General features: G+C 46.2%; 1 protein-coding gene and 1 long non-coding RNA gene across 2 annotated transcripts in view; one reads left to right on the forward strand and one right to left on the reverse strand.

Annotated features, from left to right (window-relative positions):
• LOC119474091 overlaps positions 1–12,332 on the reverse strand; it is a 30,353-nt gene extending 18,021 nt beyond the window's left edge. Inside the window, exons 1-2 of the long non-coding RNA XR_005203389.1 lie at positions 12,243–12,332; positions 3,534–3,667 (exon numbers count right to left, since the gene is read on the reverse strand). This is a non-coding gene — a long non-coding RNA (uncharacterized LOC119474091). The remainder of the gene's footprint in view (positions 1–3,533; positions 3,668–12,242) is intronic.
• The window catches only part of KCNK12 (potassium two pore domain channel subfamily K member 12), a 55,361-nt gene continuing 50,132 nt past the window's right edge, over positions 10,880–16,108 (forward strand). The window contains exon 1 of the mRNA XM_017548531.2: positions 10,880–12,540. Within this exon, the coding sequence (XP_017404020.1) occupies positions 12,150–12,540 (391 nt within the window). The 5' untranslated portion in view covers positions 10,880–12,149. The remainder of the gene's footprint in view (positions 12,541–16,108) is intronic.

Here is a 16,108-nt window from a genome sequence, read left to right on the forward strand (position 1 = left end):
CCACAGGTTGGAGAGACGTGAGTCCTCTGTGGTCGCCGGCATAATAAAATGACCCTGTAATCTGACATACTTTTGTCTTGTGATAACTTTCTACACTCGGTCAAATACAACACTACAATTAAATCTCTTGTCTCTGCTGCAGCCCAGTATCTTGGTGTATTGCCTTGCTCCGCACATCAAACAATGGACCTATTATGGTTACAGTTTTCCAGTAAAAAGAGGGAAGGATGGGTGTTCTAGGAAGACAGAATAGCAGAGATGATGTGTTGTTTGGGGAAAGCTGAGAAGGTCCTTGGGGCTATAGCATCAGATGTACAGGGAAGGCAGGAAGAATTTGGGGAGAAAGGAGATAAGGCAACAGGTAAGTTAGGTCAAAAGGAGCAGAGCATTGGGAGCTCCTTAAATGAGACTGGGATTTCTTCTCTAGGCTCTGGGGAGCCAGGCAAAGGTCAGTGTGTGTTTTAGGAAGGAAACCAGTCATGGAGGGTGGGTTGCAGAGGGAAGACTGTCAAGTGGAGGAACAGAAGGATGCAACAATCCAGTGTTGGAAAGGCTAGGCCTCCCACTCTGGCAGAGGCAGTAGGCTCAGGAAGCAGGAAACATCCATTTGAGAGGAATTTCTAAGGCTGAATGAATGGCAGTGGGTATCCCTAGATGGGGCAAGTGCAAGAGAGAGGGAGTCAGGGCTCTGAACAGGCTTCTCTTAACTCGCAGTGAGACCTTGGGAGAGGCAGAAGGAGCTGGTGAGTCCATCACCCTCTGCTTAGAACACCATGGCTTCCCCTTTTTCTTAGGAATTCTTATGCAGCTGTCAGAGGTGTTGGAACCAGAGCAACTCCATCTTGAATAGGAGCTTCATAAAATGAGGCTGAAACCTAGTGGGCTACATTCCCAGGCAGGCATTCTAAGTCACAGGTTGAGATAGAACATCAGCACAAGATACAGGTGATAAAGACCTTGCTGATAAAACAGCTTGCAGTAAAGAAGCTGGTTAAAACCCACAAACCAAGATGGTGACAACAGTGACCTCTGGTCGTCCTCACTGCTATATTCCCATGAGTGCCCTGACAGTTTACATATGCTATGGCAACATCAGGAAGTTATCCTATATAGTCTAAAAAGGGGAGACATGAATAATTCACCCATTGTTTAGCATATAATCAAGAAATAACCATAAAAATGGGCAACCTGTCTCTGGGGCTGCTCTGTCTAGGGAGTAACCATTCTTTATTCTTTAACTTTCTTAATAAACTTACTTTCACTGTAGTCTGTGCACTTGCCCTGAATTCTTTCTTGCATGAGATCTAACGACCCTCTCTTGGGGTCTGGATTGGGACCCCTTTCCAGTAACAGAGCTTCCAAAAGCCCTGTAGGGTCAGGCCCCTGCCCAGCCCCAAATACTCCCATAGTGGTCTTCCGCAGTTCTCTCCTCCTGCCAACAGCCTTGGCATGCCATTCCCTGTGCACAGCTGCCCTCTGGCATTCACCCACCCTCTTCCTGGTGAATGCCTACCTGTCTCAGCCCTGCCTAGGTCAAAGCTCCCTATATGCATCTTCTGAAACAATATAATCTTTCTTCATAGCCATTGTTACCATGGTCATTTTTCATTGACTTGTGTAATTTTTGATCCTGAAGCTCAATGAAGGCAGAAACCAAATTAGTTTTGGCTCTTGTATCCAGCACCTAGCCACATGTCTAGCATGTAGTTGGTGTTCCATAATACTTGATGGAGAAAGAAATGAGCAAACCAAACTGGGATCCTTTCAATGAACCTGAGGCCCTTTGAGGTGTAGCTTCCGTTAAGAGAATTGAGAAGAGAGGAGAGAGTCACTCGAATCCTGGCATTTTCACTCAGAGTGGGGAGGGGGCCTCCTCCACCCCAGCCTGAGGGGTTTTCTCAGGCTGTTTATGAAAAATCTGTTTATGAAGAAAAATCTGTTTATGAAGAATGCCAAGGGTGGCTATAGCTCCCAGGGTGAATCCTGCAAGTGCTTTGACTGGCTTATTACCCTCAGGTTACACTATATTATGCTTTTTAAGTATAACATAATGCGGGCTCATGTAATGAGACAGCCCCACCCAGACTGTAATCAATGTCTGAGTGTGCATTTATTCAGCACTTTTCTTCTTGTTCAATATGCATGGAAAAATTTGAACTTTCCAGCAAACCTTTCTTGAGCTGTTCTTTTCTCTAGCTTTTGTCTTCTGTCTTCCCTTTCATTCTCCCTCATCTCCCTCATCTCCATCTGGCAATTCTCCTCCAATTGTTCTACTATAAGGCTCTGAGTTGCTGAATACACTGAACAGAAAGGCCTGCATATTCAATAAGAGCCCCAGGGAACTTGCAGGCAGGAGGCTCCAGGACTATAAGGAGGTAGAATACCGTCCACTTCCAGGTCAGCTAGCCCAGGGGACTGTTCGGTTGATGAAGACTGCAAATACACTACTAGGTGAGTACTTCTGACTGCCCTTCTGGGCCTTAGCTTCCTTATCTGCTGTTCCAACAGCCCCTAATGGTACTCCCACCCTCCCTCCTACCTAGTCATTAATATAAAGGCAATTTTAAATGAGTTAGGATCCTTAACGGCACAGTGCCTGGCATAGAGTAGAGGTTTAAAAATATTTGTTGTATAGGAAGAAGGAAGGAAGAGAGTGAGGGAGGGAGGGAGAAGAAGGGAAGCTGACTGATCACACTCATATGCTCAACTATAGTGAAGATCTTCTATTCACAAGAAACATTCCTTCCCCCAGAAGCTCTATTGACTCATGTAATACCTGGAAAGACATCCCCAAGACTCTTCTCCCCACCTCATCCCCACACCTAACTCCATCAATGCTACCCCTCCAGACACCATCCCCAACTACACACCCTTCCTCCAATTTCCCCACTCATCAGTGCTCATTTCTGGGCTGTTAGCAAGTAAAACAGTTACCCAAAGTTTCCTATGCATTTCTTTATATCAAACATCATGTTCTATACTATGATCCATTTTCAGCATTCAGTTTTACTTAATGTCTAATGAACAAATCTCATCTTTGCACGTTTTGCAACCCACAGGCAAGTTAATAAATGAGAATGGTTTGATTATAAAAATCATTGCTTCCATAATCTATCTACTCTTCAATGACATCCTCCATTCTTTCCTCCTCTGGGTCTCATCCCCTTTCTAGAGTTGCCTAGCTAAAACAAATGCTCTCCCTAAAAAGATTAGTTCAATATTCTTAGATTCCTGGCTCTTTCAAATGATGAGATATTAGCTCATAGCTCGTAGCATCTTTCTCCTAAACCCTCCTCCCTTGCTTTGTTTTTGTTCTTGGTTCTGACAGCCTGTTGGCTTTGGATTAGAAAAGTTATTGACATTTCATCTCTCTCAACTGCAAGAAAATGGAGGAACCAAATGGAGGGGAAATCCCACAGGAAAGTCAACCATAATGAGAACACAAGGTACAAACACCTGAGAGAAGAGGGGAGATCAGGAAACGAGAGGAAAAAATTGAAGCAAATGAAGGTCAGGCCTGTTGATTGTCTCACCATATTTGAAGGTCTCAATTCCAGTCTCAGACTCATTCAAGCAGGAACTTGCTCCTTCACACTGTGGCTTCCATCCTGAAAGTCACCTCATGACTCAAGATGGCAGCCAGAGTCCTGGACATCACATCCATATTCTAGGAAGCATGACTGAGGAAAGAGAAATGGTGGAAAGAAATTAGCTTCCTTTATGCAGCCTTTTTTTAATATTTTGTGCTTTGTTTTCTAAAACTTAAACATACAGTTTCACTTGCACTCCAGCCTGGGTAATAAGAGCGAAACTCCGTCTCAAAAAAAAAAAAAAAAAATACAGTTTCACCTTATAAGGGAGAATGGAAAATAGGGTCTTTTAACTGGTCACAGTGACATCTCAAATAAAATGGGTGTTCTGTTGCTAAAAAAGAGGTTGAACAGATTTGGGTGGGAACTAGAAGTCTCACTGAGAAGCCAAACTCAAACATTTGCTGATATTTTAATGGGGGAAAAAAAGAATGATGAACTAAAGATGAGAAGAGGGAAGAGTAGGAAACCTTAAAAATCCAGCAATACCTACCAATGAGAAATTCAGCTACAGCTTTCTTTTAGAGGACACTAGGCCAACAAATGATACTTTGTATGTATTTATTGACATAAAAGTAATATAAGGTCTATGTTCATTGGACAATCTCAGGTACCTTGAACAGTGCTTGGCACATAGTAGGTGCTCAACAAATATGTTTAAATCAAAAGGTGTCTTGAATGATATATGATGTTAAATTAAAAAGTAAGTTTAAAGTAGTATGTAAAATAACCTATAACTTTACTAAAGTCAAATATGTGTACGTATATATGGATAGGCAGAGTCAGCCAACTAGGCAGTAAAATCATTAAAATGATTGATAACAGTAATTTTTTCTGCATAATGGGATAGAATTGGGTGTAATTTTTGTTTTCTTATTTTTAGCTTTCCTGAATTTTCCAATTATTCGAAGTTAATTATGCATTACTTTTTATAGTTTTTAAAAGTCACATTAGAATTTAATTATGTATTACTTAATACAGTCTTTAAAAGTTATATCAAAATCCATTTGAGACAAAATCAATTCATATATGACCTTACCTAGAGCACAAAAAAATTTAGATTCGATTTTAAAATAAGAAAGAGTTGAAATATTTAAAAACCATTTTTTAAAAATCACTTCTTAATAAAGAATGATTCAGCATTAGAAGACAGGACTCCATAGAGACATTCAGACAAGGAATCCACAACTTTCTGGACAAGAGGATTAGGAAATAAGGAGTTGCCCTCAAAGCTTTAAGGCTACTCTTCACTCTAGGATTCTTGTCTTCATTTCCAAACTCCCTATCAACAGGCAGCAATCAGTGGCTTCATTAATCCTCAAATATTATGGTGACTTAAAGATGACATAGTGCATTCTTCACAAAGACAGATGTGGCAACTGAGCCCAGGGAGGTTTTAATATCAGAGCCCCTAACTTTACACCCAGTATGTTCCTAATTTGTCTTCCTGATCCCCTGCAGATATAGCTTATGTCTTTCAGTGTGGCAATGTTTGTGTGGAAACAAAGTTTGCCATAAAATTGGCTTTATCAAGCCTGAGTCAACCTATATTGTATATGTGACTCTCATTCTGGAAGGAAAAAATTCACCTTTGGGTTTCACAGGGTCAGTTAGTCTATGCCCTAAAGTTGTACAGAAAGGCTGAGAGGCCACCAATGGAGGTCCTGGATTATAACAAAGAGATTCTTCCCTCTCCTCTCACCCATACTCCACATCAGCCCACCATAGTTCCTTGAATACAATATGCTTTTTTTGCTTCTATACTTGCACCCAGGTCAATAATCCTGGTGGGCATAGCCCCTCTCTTTCAGTCAATCCAAACCTTACCCATCCTTCAGGTCTTGCTCCCGTTCTTTCTCTATCCAAAGCTTCCTGCTATCCAAAGCTTCCTCTGACTCCTGCAACCCTTGCTACAGGCTCCCTTCTCTGACGTCCTGTGAGCAGCACCACAGTCAGCTCCTAACTGTATCTGCTATGTCACAGTCCCTACTGCTTCATATATGTGCCTCTTATCACCCCAGCCAGACTCTAAGCTCTTGCAGGGAGAGCAAGGTTTATCACATGCACACACACACACACATACACACACACACAGAGAGAGAGAGAGAGAGAGAGAGAGGGAGGAAGGGGGAGAGAGAGAGAGTTTATAGTATACTGCTTTGTACCTGGTAGCTTCTCAATAAATATCTGTTCATGAGTTAATCAGTTATTTGGAAATAACCAGAAAGCAGCTGAAAAATCACACATTTTTAACAAGTTGAGTTTTAAGAGTCTCCTGACCCAACGATATGCTGTTTACATGAGACTCACTTAAGATCTATGAACAAATAGGTTGAAAATGAAAGAATGGAAAAGGATATTCCCTGTAAACAGTAACCAAAAGACAGCTGGAAGGTTATACTAATATTAGAAAAAATATACTTTAAGCCAAAAATTGTTGTAGGCCAGTTGCAGTGGCTCATGCCTGTAACCTTAGCACTTTGAGAGACCAAGCCTGGACAACATAGTGAGACCCTATCTCTACGAAAAGTAAGAAAATTAGCTGGGCATGGTGGTGCGTGCCTGTAGTCCCAGCTACTTGGGAGGTGAAGGTGGGAGGATTGCTTGTGCCCAGGAGTTTTAGGTTGCAGTAAGCTATAATTGTGCCACTGCACTTCTGTCTAGGCAACAGAGAGAGACCCTGTCTCAAAAAGAAAAATTATAATAAAAGACAAAAAAAGGACATAATATACAGATGCTCCCCAATTTATGATGGGGGTAAATCCAAATTTAATTTCATTATTTTCTCTATACACAGTTAAATTGTTTCTAATTTTTCCATTTTTTTATTTTAAAGAAATTATTTTCCTTGAGATAAATTCTTTTCTATTTCTATCATTAGTTGAAAATATCTTAAGTCCAAAATGTATATTAGCTTACAATTGGACAAAATAATCTAACACAAAGCCTATTTTATAACAAAGTTTTGAATATCTTATGTAATTTATTGAGTACTACACATTAAGTCAAAAGTGCAATGGTTTTATACCATTGTAAAGTCAAAAAATTGTAAGTCAAACTATTGTAAATCAGGCACCAACTCTATTAATAAAAGGGTAAATTCCTCAAGAAGCCATAACAATTGTAACATATATGCAGCAAACAATAGAGCCTCAAACTATATGACACCAGCACTGATGTATTTGAAGGGAGAACTAGATAGTTTCACTCATGTAGTTGGAGACCTCAATATTTCACTTTCAATAATGGATAGAACACCTAGACACAGGAGCAATATGGAAATAGAGGCATGTTACCCATGTTTCTTTCAGTTCAACAGGAACCCCATCCTTCAAATGCCAATTGGAAAGAAAAGGAGGACAGTATTATAAGTGCTATTACAAATGTTATTGTTAAATGCTGCTGCACCATTTGAGACATTTCGTGACTATCACCACTCAAGACGCACTTTATCATAAGGAACCACTTTAGGCACCAAGACTACTGTCTTCTCAGGTCACAAGTCAAGGTTCAACACTTGTCTTCAAACCCCACACAGTTCTAGGGAGATTGAACTACAGGGCATCCAGCATCCGTTACATCCTGTGTCGCCAAAGCACTTAGACCTTTGTCTAGGCCTCCAGTCAGACTCCTGCTTACTCAGAATAATTTTATTTCAAGGGGCCTTTCTCCCAGCTCCTAGGCTATGACCAGACTCCCCCCATGCTTTCCTCAACAAGACTCCTTGACCTTAAATTCAGGGAAGACAAATCAGATGTCTTTCCCTTCCATTCTGGAAGGCTCTGGGTAAAACTGGTTCACTCCTGCCCAGCTACCAGCTCTGTGAAACATGGTGGAAGGAAACATTTGCTAACTGACTTAAAACATAAAAGATTTTATAAAACCCTAATTCTAGGAGAATGGGGGGAGGAGGTTGCTGTATTTATTCTACTAAGAAGGCCACTCAAGTGACCCTTCACAGGATAATCATCTTCTCCAGATTAAGAAGAAGTATCTGGTTAATTGCCAATAAGTAATACAGACAATGAGTACCAGAGGAGTTCTGAGAACAAGAAGATCAAAGAGGTTTGAAGGCAACCAGAACATTTTGAATCTGCTACTACTTAGAATGCAAAATTTGTCACCCAAATTTTACGATCACAGATTCATTTTTAAGAGAAAGTATTCTGGAGCAAACTCCTTTATTAAAATTTAATTTCATAAGTTTCTCTATAATACAACTAAATTGTTTCAAATTTTCTCATTTCTAAAAGAAATTATTTTCCTTGGGATAAATTCCTTTTTATTTCAATTTTTTGAATAAAGATTATCTCAATTCATACCATTGTATTTGTTTTTAACAGCTTTATTGAGATATAATTCACATACCATACAATTCATTCATTTAAAATGTACAATTTAACGCTTTTTAGTATATTTACAGAGCTGAACAATCATCACCACAATCAACTTTAGAACAATTTTATTACTTCCAAAAGAAACTCCATCCCTATTAGCAGACACTCCCATTCTCCTGAACCCCCATCCCTAAGCAACCACTAAGCTGCTTTGTCTTTATAGATTTTTCTATTCTGGACATTTTATACAAACGGAATCATACACTATATGATCCTTTGTGACTGGGATCTTTTATTTAGTATGCTTTCAAGATTTATGCACACTGTGGTATATATTAGTACTTACTCCTTCTTCTTAACAAATATGTCACTGTATAAATATACTACATTGTATTTATTATTAATCAGGTAATGGACTTATAGTTTCATCACTTTCTACTTTTTGGCTATTATGAATGATGCTGCTATGAATATTCACATACAAGTTTTTGTGAAGGTACATTTTTGCTTATCTTCTTGGGTATATACCTAGGACTGGAGTTGTCAATTGGTTGCATTTGACCTTACCTAATTTTCTTGGCTAGCACTCCTATATTATGTTTATGTAATATATATATGGCAGAAAGACATAGAGAGATACAGAAAAGAGAAAGAGAGGCTGTACCTATTTGCATGTCTTAATCAGGAATTTTTGCATGCATAGCAGATTCAATAATCATGGAGTTGAAAAGGTGGCATTGAAGTGATTGGCTCAAAATATCCTACAAAGGAAAAACTTTCTTGAAAAAATGTCTAACCAGAGTTGAGCTGGTTTTTGTAAAGAACTGGAGAGAAGAGAGAAGATGGTGCTCTAGTAGGGGCCACAGCACAAGTAAAGGCCTGGTGATTGGGCTGAATATAGAGTACATGGGGAATAAGTAAAAGTTAATAGAAGATGAGGCTGGAATGATTTGTTAGAAATCACCTCATCAAGGTCTTTGAATGGCATCCTCAAGGGTTTAAAGATTACATTTTGATAGCTTTAGGGGGCATTGGAGACTAGTTTTGATACATCAATCACATGATCAGATCAGATGGGCATGATCACAGTGAGGACTGGCAAGTGCAGGCAGGATGGACCTAAGTGAAGAGAAACTAAGGAAGCCCTCGTCCTTGGGTGTCTGTTGCAGCAATTCAGGGCTGGGATAAAAGTTTTGAGCATAGCCAGCTGGAAGTCAGTAGCTTAAATATTGATTTAGTGGGCAAACACCACATTCATCACAGGGCTGGTTCCCTAAAAATCCTGTGCCTGTGTGCAGGGAACTCATCATTTCCCTATTACATAAATTGATTAGGTCATTCAGAGCTGAGATTGATGCCAGAAATTTGCTGCTAATCAAGCTAAAATAGCAAGTTGGAGGACAAGACAGGCCTTCTGCCAACTGGGCAAGGAACTGGTCCCAGAGGCAGGGAACACTGCAGTGAAGCACCCTGTCTCTGCTTTGGGAGTCTGGGCAAAGACGGCCTCTGAGAAGCCTGGCAATGCCCTTCAGTTACATCTGGAGTCTCCAGGATAACTCCTAGAATGACACTTCTCAGGGCTTCTGTCAAGAGCTGACCAGCCAAGTGGAATCCAGCCCCAGAGGTCCATGACAGGGCTGTCCTCACTGTGTGCTGAAGCTATAAGAATGGGGTTACTGGGGGAACAGGGCCTAGAGCAGTATCTGTGGAGAGTCCAGGGGAGGCAAAGCCTTGGAGAAAGAGGTGACTTGGTTTTGGCAATAATAACAATAGTCTGCAATAACTCAATTTTGTGTTTGTATACACCTTGTACTGTGCTCCAGAAAAGAGGTTGGTTCAGCTTTCTTGGTGGATAAGATATTCTCCCCCTCACACAGAGACACCCTGGTGCCATTCTAAGAAGAGCCCTGCAAAACTAGCCACATGCTATCCAGTGCCAGGAAGCCTAGTTCTGATATGGTGGTGGTGGTGGAGTTTCTACCCATCTCTCCATAATACAGAGGAAAGTGTACTTGGCTCCATCTATAAACTGGAGCAGCATATCTGAGAAGACCCAATCTCCAAAGCCCCCTGGTTTGGGACAATCAACATCCCAAGTCAGATGCCTTTCAGCTTTGGGCAGCTCTCCTGTCCTGCAGCCCACCTCTCATTCTGTGACCGGCCCTGGTTTCAAAGGTGTGAAATGCTCAGTGAGTGGTACTTTTAGTACTGTGACCCATAATTGACTGGCGCTGCTACCACCCCTTTGGGTTGACCTTAGCCTGGAATCCTTCCTATTCTGGAAGCCAGACAGCCCTGGATTAGAAATGGGTGAGTGGCAGGGGCGGGGGGTGGCGGAGAGGCAAGGGGCAGGAGTCTGCATTTTGCCACCGCTCACCCACCTGGGATATCCAAGCATAGCCATCGTTGTTATTTTTATTTTCTGCCACCATATCATCACCAGGGTCCTTCTTCCTGCAGTCTATAGTAAGGGGGAGGACAGGGAAGGAGCTGGCTGCCCGAAGAGGATGATTTTCTGCCTATACTGAGGGTGTTGCTCGCCAGAACTTTGTGGCCCCGGCAAATCCTGCTTGTGCCCAGCAGAGAAGCGCCCGCAGCCGCGCGGGACATCTGCAGTCTTTTCCTGCCGCGGTGGGGCGTAGGGGGCGACCATTTCCCCGGGGCGTTCCATAGCCCCCGCGCTGGCCTCAGGGGAGCTGCTACTGGAGCTTCCCCTATACCTCCTCTATTCCTCTACTGTCTACTGCAGCCAGGGTATTATTCCCTGCCCCGGGCTAGAGAGGCGGTGAGCTGGGGTGGCGAGAGGAGCCCGGCAGTCCCCTGGGCGCTTTCTCCACCCGTGGCACCTTGGTCCCCCACCCGCGCTTGACTCCTCCCCCGTCTCTATTCCGCAGCGTCCCCGCCCTGTCAGCAGTCTGCTTCAGCGACCGCACCTGCCTCGGGTGGCGGGTGGGGGGTGCACATGGAAGGTAGAAGGGAAAACAGGGAGGGTTTGAGGAGCACAGCGCATCGGGGTGAGCAGCCTCGCCCCGGCCTCGGATCCCTGCGACCCTAGCTGCTCGCGACAGCCCGCAGCTGCCGCACCGATGCGCTGTCCGCGGTGCTGACGCCGGCCGCCCGCTCGGTCGGGAGGGGGAGAAAACGCCCTCGTTCCCCGGTCGCTCGGAGCCCAGCGATCGCCTCTTCCCGATTCCCGGTTTCCAATGGAACCCGCTGCTTCCTGGCGCCGCGGTTCTATCCAGAGCAAATGAGTTAGCGAAGGAGGAACTTAAACTTCGGACTAGAGCCCGAGAACCCAGTGTCGGGGATTCGCGTCGCGCGGCCCCCAGCCCTGGAGACCTCGGAGCACCACCAAGTTAAGCAAAGTTTCACCGCGGCTTGAGATAAGAGAGAGACTCCGGAGAAGAAGCGCAGGGAGGGGCAAGACGAGGTTCCCCAGCGGGGTGGTAGCCAGCACCGCAGTCGGACACCTGCTCCGATGCCCTGCATCAGTGCCACCAGAGCCACCGGGAGGCATCGCAGCAGCCCAACTCTCCACCCCCTCCCTCCCGTCCCTACTCACCCCTCCCCACACCCCGCCCCGGGCGCCAGTGACTCCGCCTCTCCCTGCCGGGCGGCTCTTCGGCTAGAGCTGAGAAAGGAGCGCTTCCCCGGACTCGGCTCGGCTCCGAGGCTCCGAAGCCGACGCCGCCAGCTCAGCTCCGGGGGCGGGAGCAGGACTGCCCGCGCAACCCGCACATAGGAGCCGCCGAGCCCGAACGACTCATGGGACGCCCCCGGGGGCTCTCTCCGTGCCTGGCTGCAGCGTCCCGGTCCTAGGCGCCCGGGCTCCACGGCCCATCCCGCCCGCAGCCCGCGGCCTGTTTGGAGAGGAGTATGAGGCCCGGGGCCCCGCGGACGCCGGCCACGGGGCGGCAGGGGCCTAGCTGCGGAGCCCCGCGCCCGAGGGCGGCGGGTAAGGAGCCGCAGGAGCCGGCGAGGCGTCGGGGCGCGGAGACAAGCGCCCCTGCCTGGGCACCCGCTGGGCCGCAAGACTCGCGTGTGGCCTGAGCGCCCGGGAGGAGGCGGAGGCGCCCCTCCGTCCGGGCTCTGGGAAGGCGGCGAGGGGCTCCGCGGCGGCCCCGGACCCCTGGCCACCATCCTCACGCTCCTGCTCCCGCCGGGGGGATGTCGCGGCCCGGGCCCCGAGCGCCGCCTCGGCCCCGGGGCTGAGCTCCGGACCATGTCCTCCCGCAGCCCCCGGCCCCCGCCCCGCCGTAGCCGCCGCCGCCTGCCGCGCCCCTCCTGCTGCTGCTGCTGCTGCCGCCGCTCGCACCTCAACGAGGACACCGGCCGCTTCGTGCTGCTGGCGGCGCTCATCGGCCTCTACCTAGTGGCGGGTGCCACAGTCTTCTCGGCGCTCGAGAGCCCCGGCGAGGCGGAGGCGCGGGCGCGCTGGGGCGCCACGCTGCGCAACTTCAGCGCTGCGCACGGCGTGGCCGAGCCGGAGCTGCGCGCCTTTCTCCGGCACTACGAGGCTGCGCTGGCCGCCGGCGTCCGCGCCGACGCGCTGCGCCCGCGCTGGGACTTCCCGGGCGCCTTCTACTTCGTGGGCACCGTGGTGTCAACCATAGGTGAGCGGCGCGCCCTCCGCGCGTCTTTCCTCTCCGTACCTTTCACCTGCTGCCCTTTCCGCTGCTCGGCCGCTCGGTTTGCGTCCCTCGGCTCGCCCTTCTCTTCTAATGTCCCTTTGCCTACTTTTGTCTCGCCCTTTCTTCTCCGCCCGCCCCCGCCCTCTCTCTTTCCCGGCTTTCGGTGCGGAAGGAAAGCCCACCTCTGGCGCTCACCCCGGGTAACTCGCCTGGCGGTGTGGCTGAATGGGGAGAGCCCGCGCCGCCTGCGTTCCGAGACTGTCCGGCTCCGTGACCTGACCTCTGTGAGCCTCTGTTTTCTCCTCTAAGAATACCTGCCAAGGGCTATGGGTTCTTTCCTATTTTCCATCCACAACCCCTGGGCCTCAGTTTCCTTCCCAGGATTATCTCAAAAGCCCCTTCTCCCTCCACCCTCAGTGCTTTTATTTCTTTTCATAGTCTCTCCCTCTTTCTTCTTTTACCCTGTGTTTTCCCACCTCCAGTGGCCTCTAACTCCTTTACCCTGGAGAGGGGGACCACTTGCCCCAGAATCACTTTCCCTAGATCTCCTTCCCACCTGCTACTCCTATAATCCATACCGCCCCCCACGCGCCCCCCAAAGTAAAGCCCGTTAGCCTGAGGCCAGGACTTCGGCTGCTGCTGTTCTGTCTCCCTTCATTCTCCTCTCCCCCAACTCCCAGCCTTTTCTCCAATTTCTTGACCTTTTCTTTGTTCCCTTGCACTTTTTCCAACCATTAGTGGTAGCAAGGGGTAGCTGGGAGCAGGGATGGTTCCCCTACTCTTTCCATCATCTCTTCTCCCATCTCATCTCTTTCCATCATCTCTTATATTTTGGGATATAAACAGTTCATGTTTTCTCAACCTTATGAAGAATGCTGTGTAAATAGTCCTTCAAGCCCCCACCCCTCTCTTTGTGGCCAGATTGCTGCCTCTGAGCTGCTGTGGAGAAATTCTGGAGCCACCACTGCTCTCCATCCACCCCTTCCTTCCTCTTTTTTTCCTCTCCTCTCACTCACTTTCCCCATCCCCCACTTTCCCTGGGCCCTGGGTGTCATGTGAAACAAAGCCTCCACCCTCAGTTACTCACCTGTATGGGGTGCAGCAGAAATACAAGCTTATTACCTTGACAAGGATGTGTGTGTCCCCCATTCCTGCTTTGAATCCCAAGATGGAAGAACGCACTTGGCTGGTCACACCTCTAGTCACCCCAAGGCACTGTCTCCTGCTGTGCAGTTTTGGAGGAGGGGGCTGGATTTGCTGGGCTGAGACGTGAGGATTTCAAAGACACACCTTCTGGAGTGGTTTAGCATGCCAGTTCAGAGACAGAGGCATGGACTGTAACTGACCAGGGTAAGCTATGGCAGATGGCTGCTTGGAGGCAGGGAGAGAGGCTGCCTCCATGTGCAGCATATGAGCAGCTAGAGATGTCTCTCTAAGTGTATATGTATAGTCTATGAAAGCAATTCCTTGCCTTCAATGATTTTTCATGTGTCATGCTTGATCTGATTATTTTAAATAGAAAAGGCAAATATGGCCCAAGTCCAAAGCACACACAAATTGGATAAAAATACCCTTTAAAAAGCTATATCATGTTGTTATGGTGATAGAAGATATAAAATGACCCCCTCAAAAAACAAAATCCCCTTTTAAGAGCTGCATCAAGTTGCTATAGCAACTAGAGTTTTTTCTTTTTTTTTTAAAGTGCTTTAAAAGTACTAAGGATGCTTAGTCCTGGAGGATGACATCATGCATCCATAGCTCATTGTTGACCTGTGCTCTTCGTTTTGTAAACATGCCCTTTCCCTTTCTTCCACCTAGAGGCACCTCTGCACATACTGGGTGGTCACAGCATTTTTTTCCCCAGTGACATGTTCCAGCTTCCTAATGGAACCCACAGGCTAAAGGGGAAGCTGTTGGTAGTGTCCCTTTCGTTTTTGGGCCATGAGTCCATCCAAATAAGTCCCCATTCCAATGACCTGTGGTCTCTGATGAGTTCCATCAATCTGTCGTTTGGTGCCTCTTTGGAGGCACTGACTCTGAGCCCAGCCACAGCTTCTAACGCTTCTCTTTCAGCAATTTGCACAAAATCAAGTCAGTGTGTTGGGAAATTGTTCCATGCCCCAGCCTGTAGTCTATTGGCAGGATTGGCTGTTCTTTAGTCAAGTGGAAAGGAACTATACTCTCTTTCTTGATTTGTGTTTTCAGATGTAGGCAAGCAATGTAGGAGGGCTACACTGAAGCATGTGGTTATGTTACGAGTGACCCAGCATGTTGCTTCCAAAATCTGCAGGGAAACATTCAAACCAGCCTCAGGATTGAACTAGCCCTCTGTGAGAATGCCAAGACAGCCACACAGGTAGCAGAGTTTCTGCTGGTTATCACCCTACTGGGGTCAGTGGTTCAAATTGGTCACTTCCATCAGTCAGATAAGTTCTGCTGAATCTCCAAGTAGCGTAATTGGCATTTCAGCCTTCTCTTTACAAAATGCACTTGGCTGAGATTTAAGTAAAGATCTGCACAGGTCAGTTTCTCTTCTGCTTACATAGTTCCTTTCTCTTAAATGGCCTAAATCTTCAGAGACAATTATTATTATTATTGATGCTTTTATGGGTTCAACATATCAGGGAGCCAAAGCTCAGTCCACAATGGGCCATCAGGATTCTTTATCTGCCTCTTTATCCAATGAAGAGGAAAATTAGCACATACTCAGTTTTATTTGATGAGTGAGTATCACAGTGTATATGGTTCACATAGTGCCATGGAATTCAAGGGAACAAAATGATTTGGTTCAGCTATGTATACTGCCTAATCAAAAGGATATGTGTGTGTGTGTGTGTTGTAGACCCAGCTATATTATTCACCTAGACTTTAGTGTAGAAAATCTTCCCTTCCATTCATTCCATAACATGATTGTGTGTATCAGGCTATATTTTGAAAGGTTAAAGCTTATTCTACATGGCAAGATTAAGGCATATTCCAATATGGGCAGCTGGATCACAGCATTTATGAGCAACATATCTTCGCCATCCTCACTGAAGAGGATTAGAACAAGAAAGGGACCTTTGGCCCAATCTCATTTGGCAACAGGGTTAGGGGACTTGTCAATGGTCACACAGTTAATGAGGGGCTCAGCTAGGTCCAGAAACCAAGTTGTGCAGTATCCACCAATTTCATGCATATAATTGGTGGGAACATTCTTGTTTGAAACTAAAGTATTTAATAAAGGATATGTGTCTGTCTGTCTGAATGAGAAAGAGAGAGAGAGAGAGAGAGAGAGAGGTGTGTGTGTGTGTGTTTGTGGGTGTGTGCGTGTTTGTGTGTGTGTGACCAGGCCAGGGACTGGTCTGCTGGTCTATTGGTCAGGTCATCAACTGATTAACTCCAGAGAAAACTTGAAGGATCAGACAGATCTTATAGGTCAGGCAAGTTAGAAGCATCTGGCAGGTCTTAGCTAGTCAGGCAAGAGCCAGCATAAAGGGCAGAGATGAGGCACTAACAAGTAAGAGAACTTCTGGCAAACTGGGATCTAAGGACAGAAGTCACTTGCTTT

This window comes from Cebus imitator, unplaced genomic scaffold (genome assembly GCF_001604975.1).
Source record: "Cebus imitator isolate Cc_AM_T3 unplaced genomic scaffold, Cebus_imitator-1.0 Scaffold209, whole genome shotgun sequence".
Taxonomy (NCBI): domain Eukaryota; kingdom Metazoa; phylum Chordata; class Mammalia; order Primates; family Cebidae; genus Cebus; species Cebus imitator.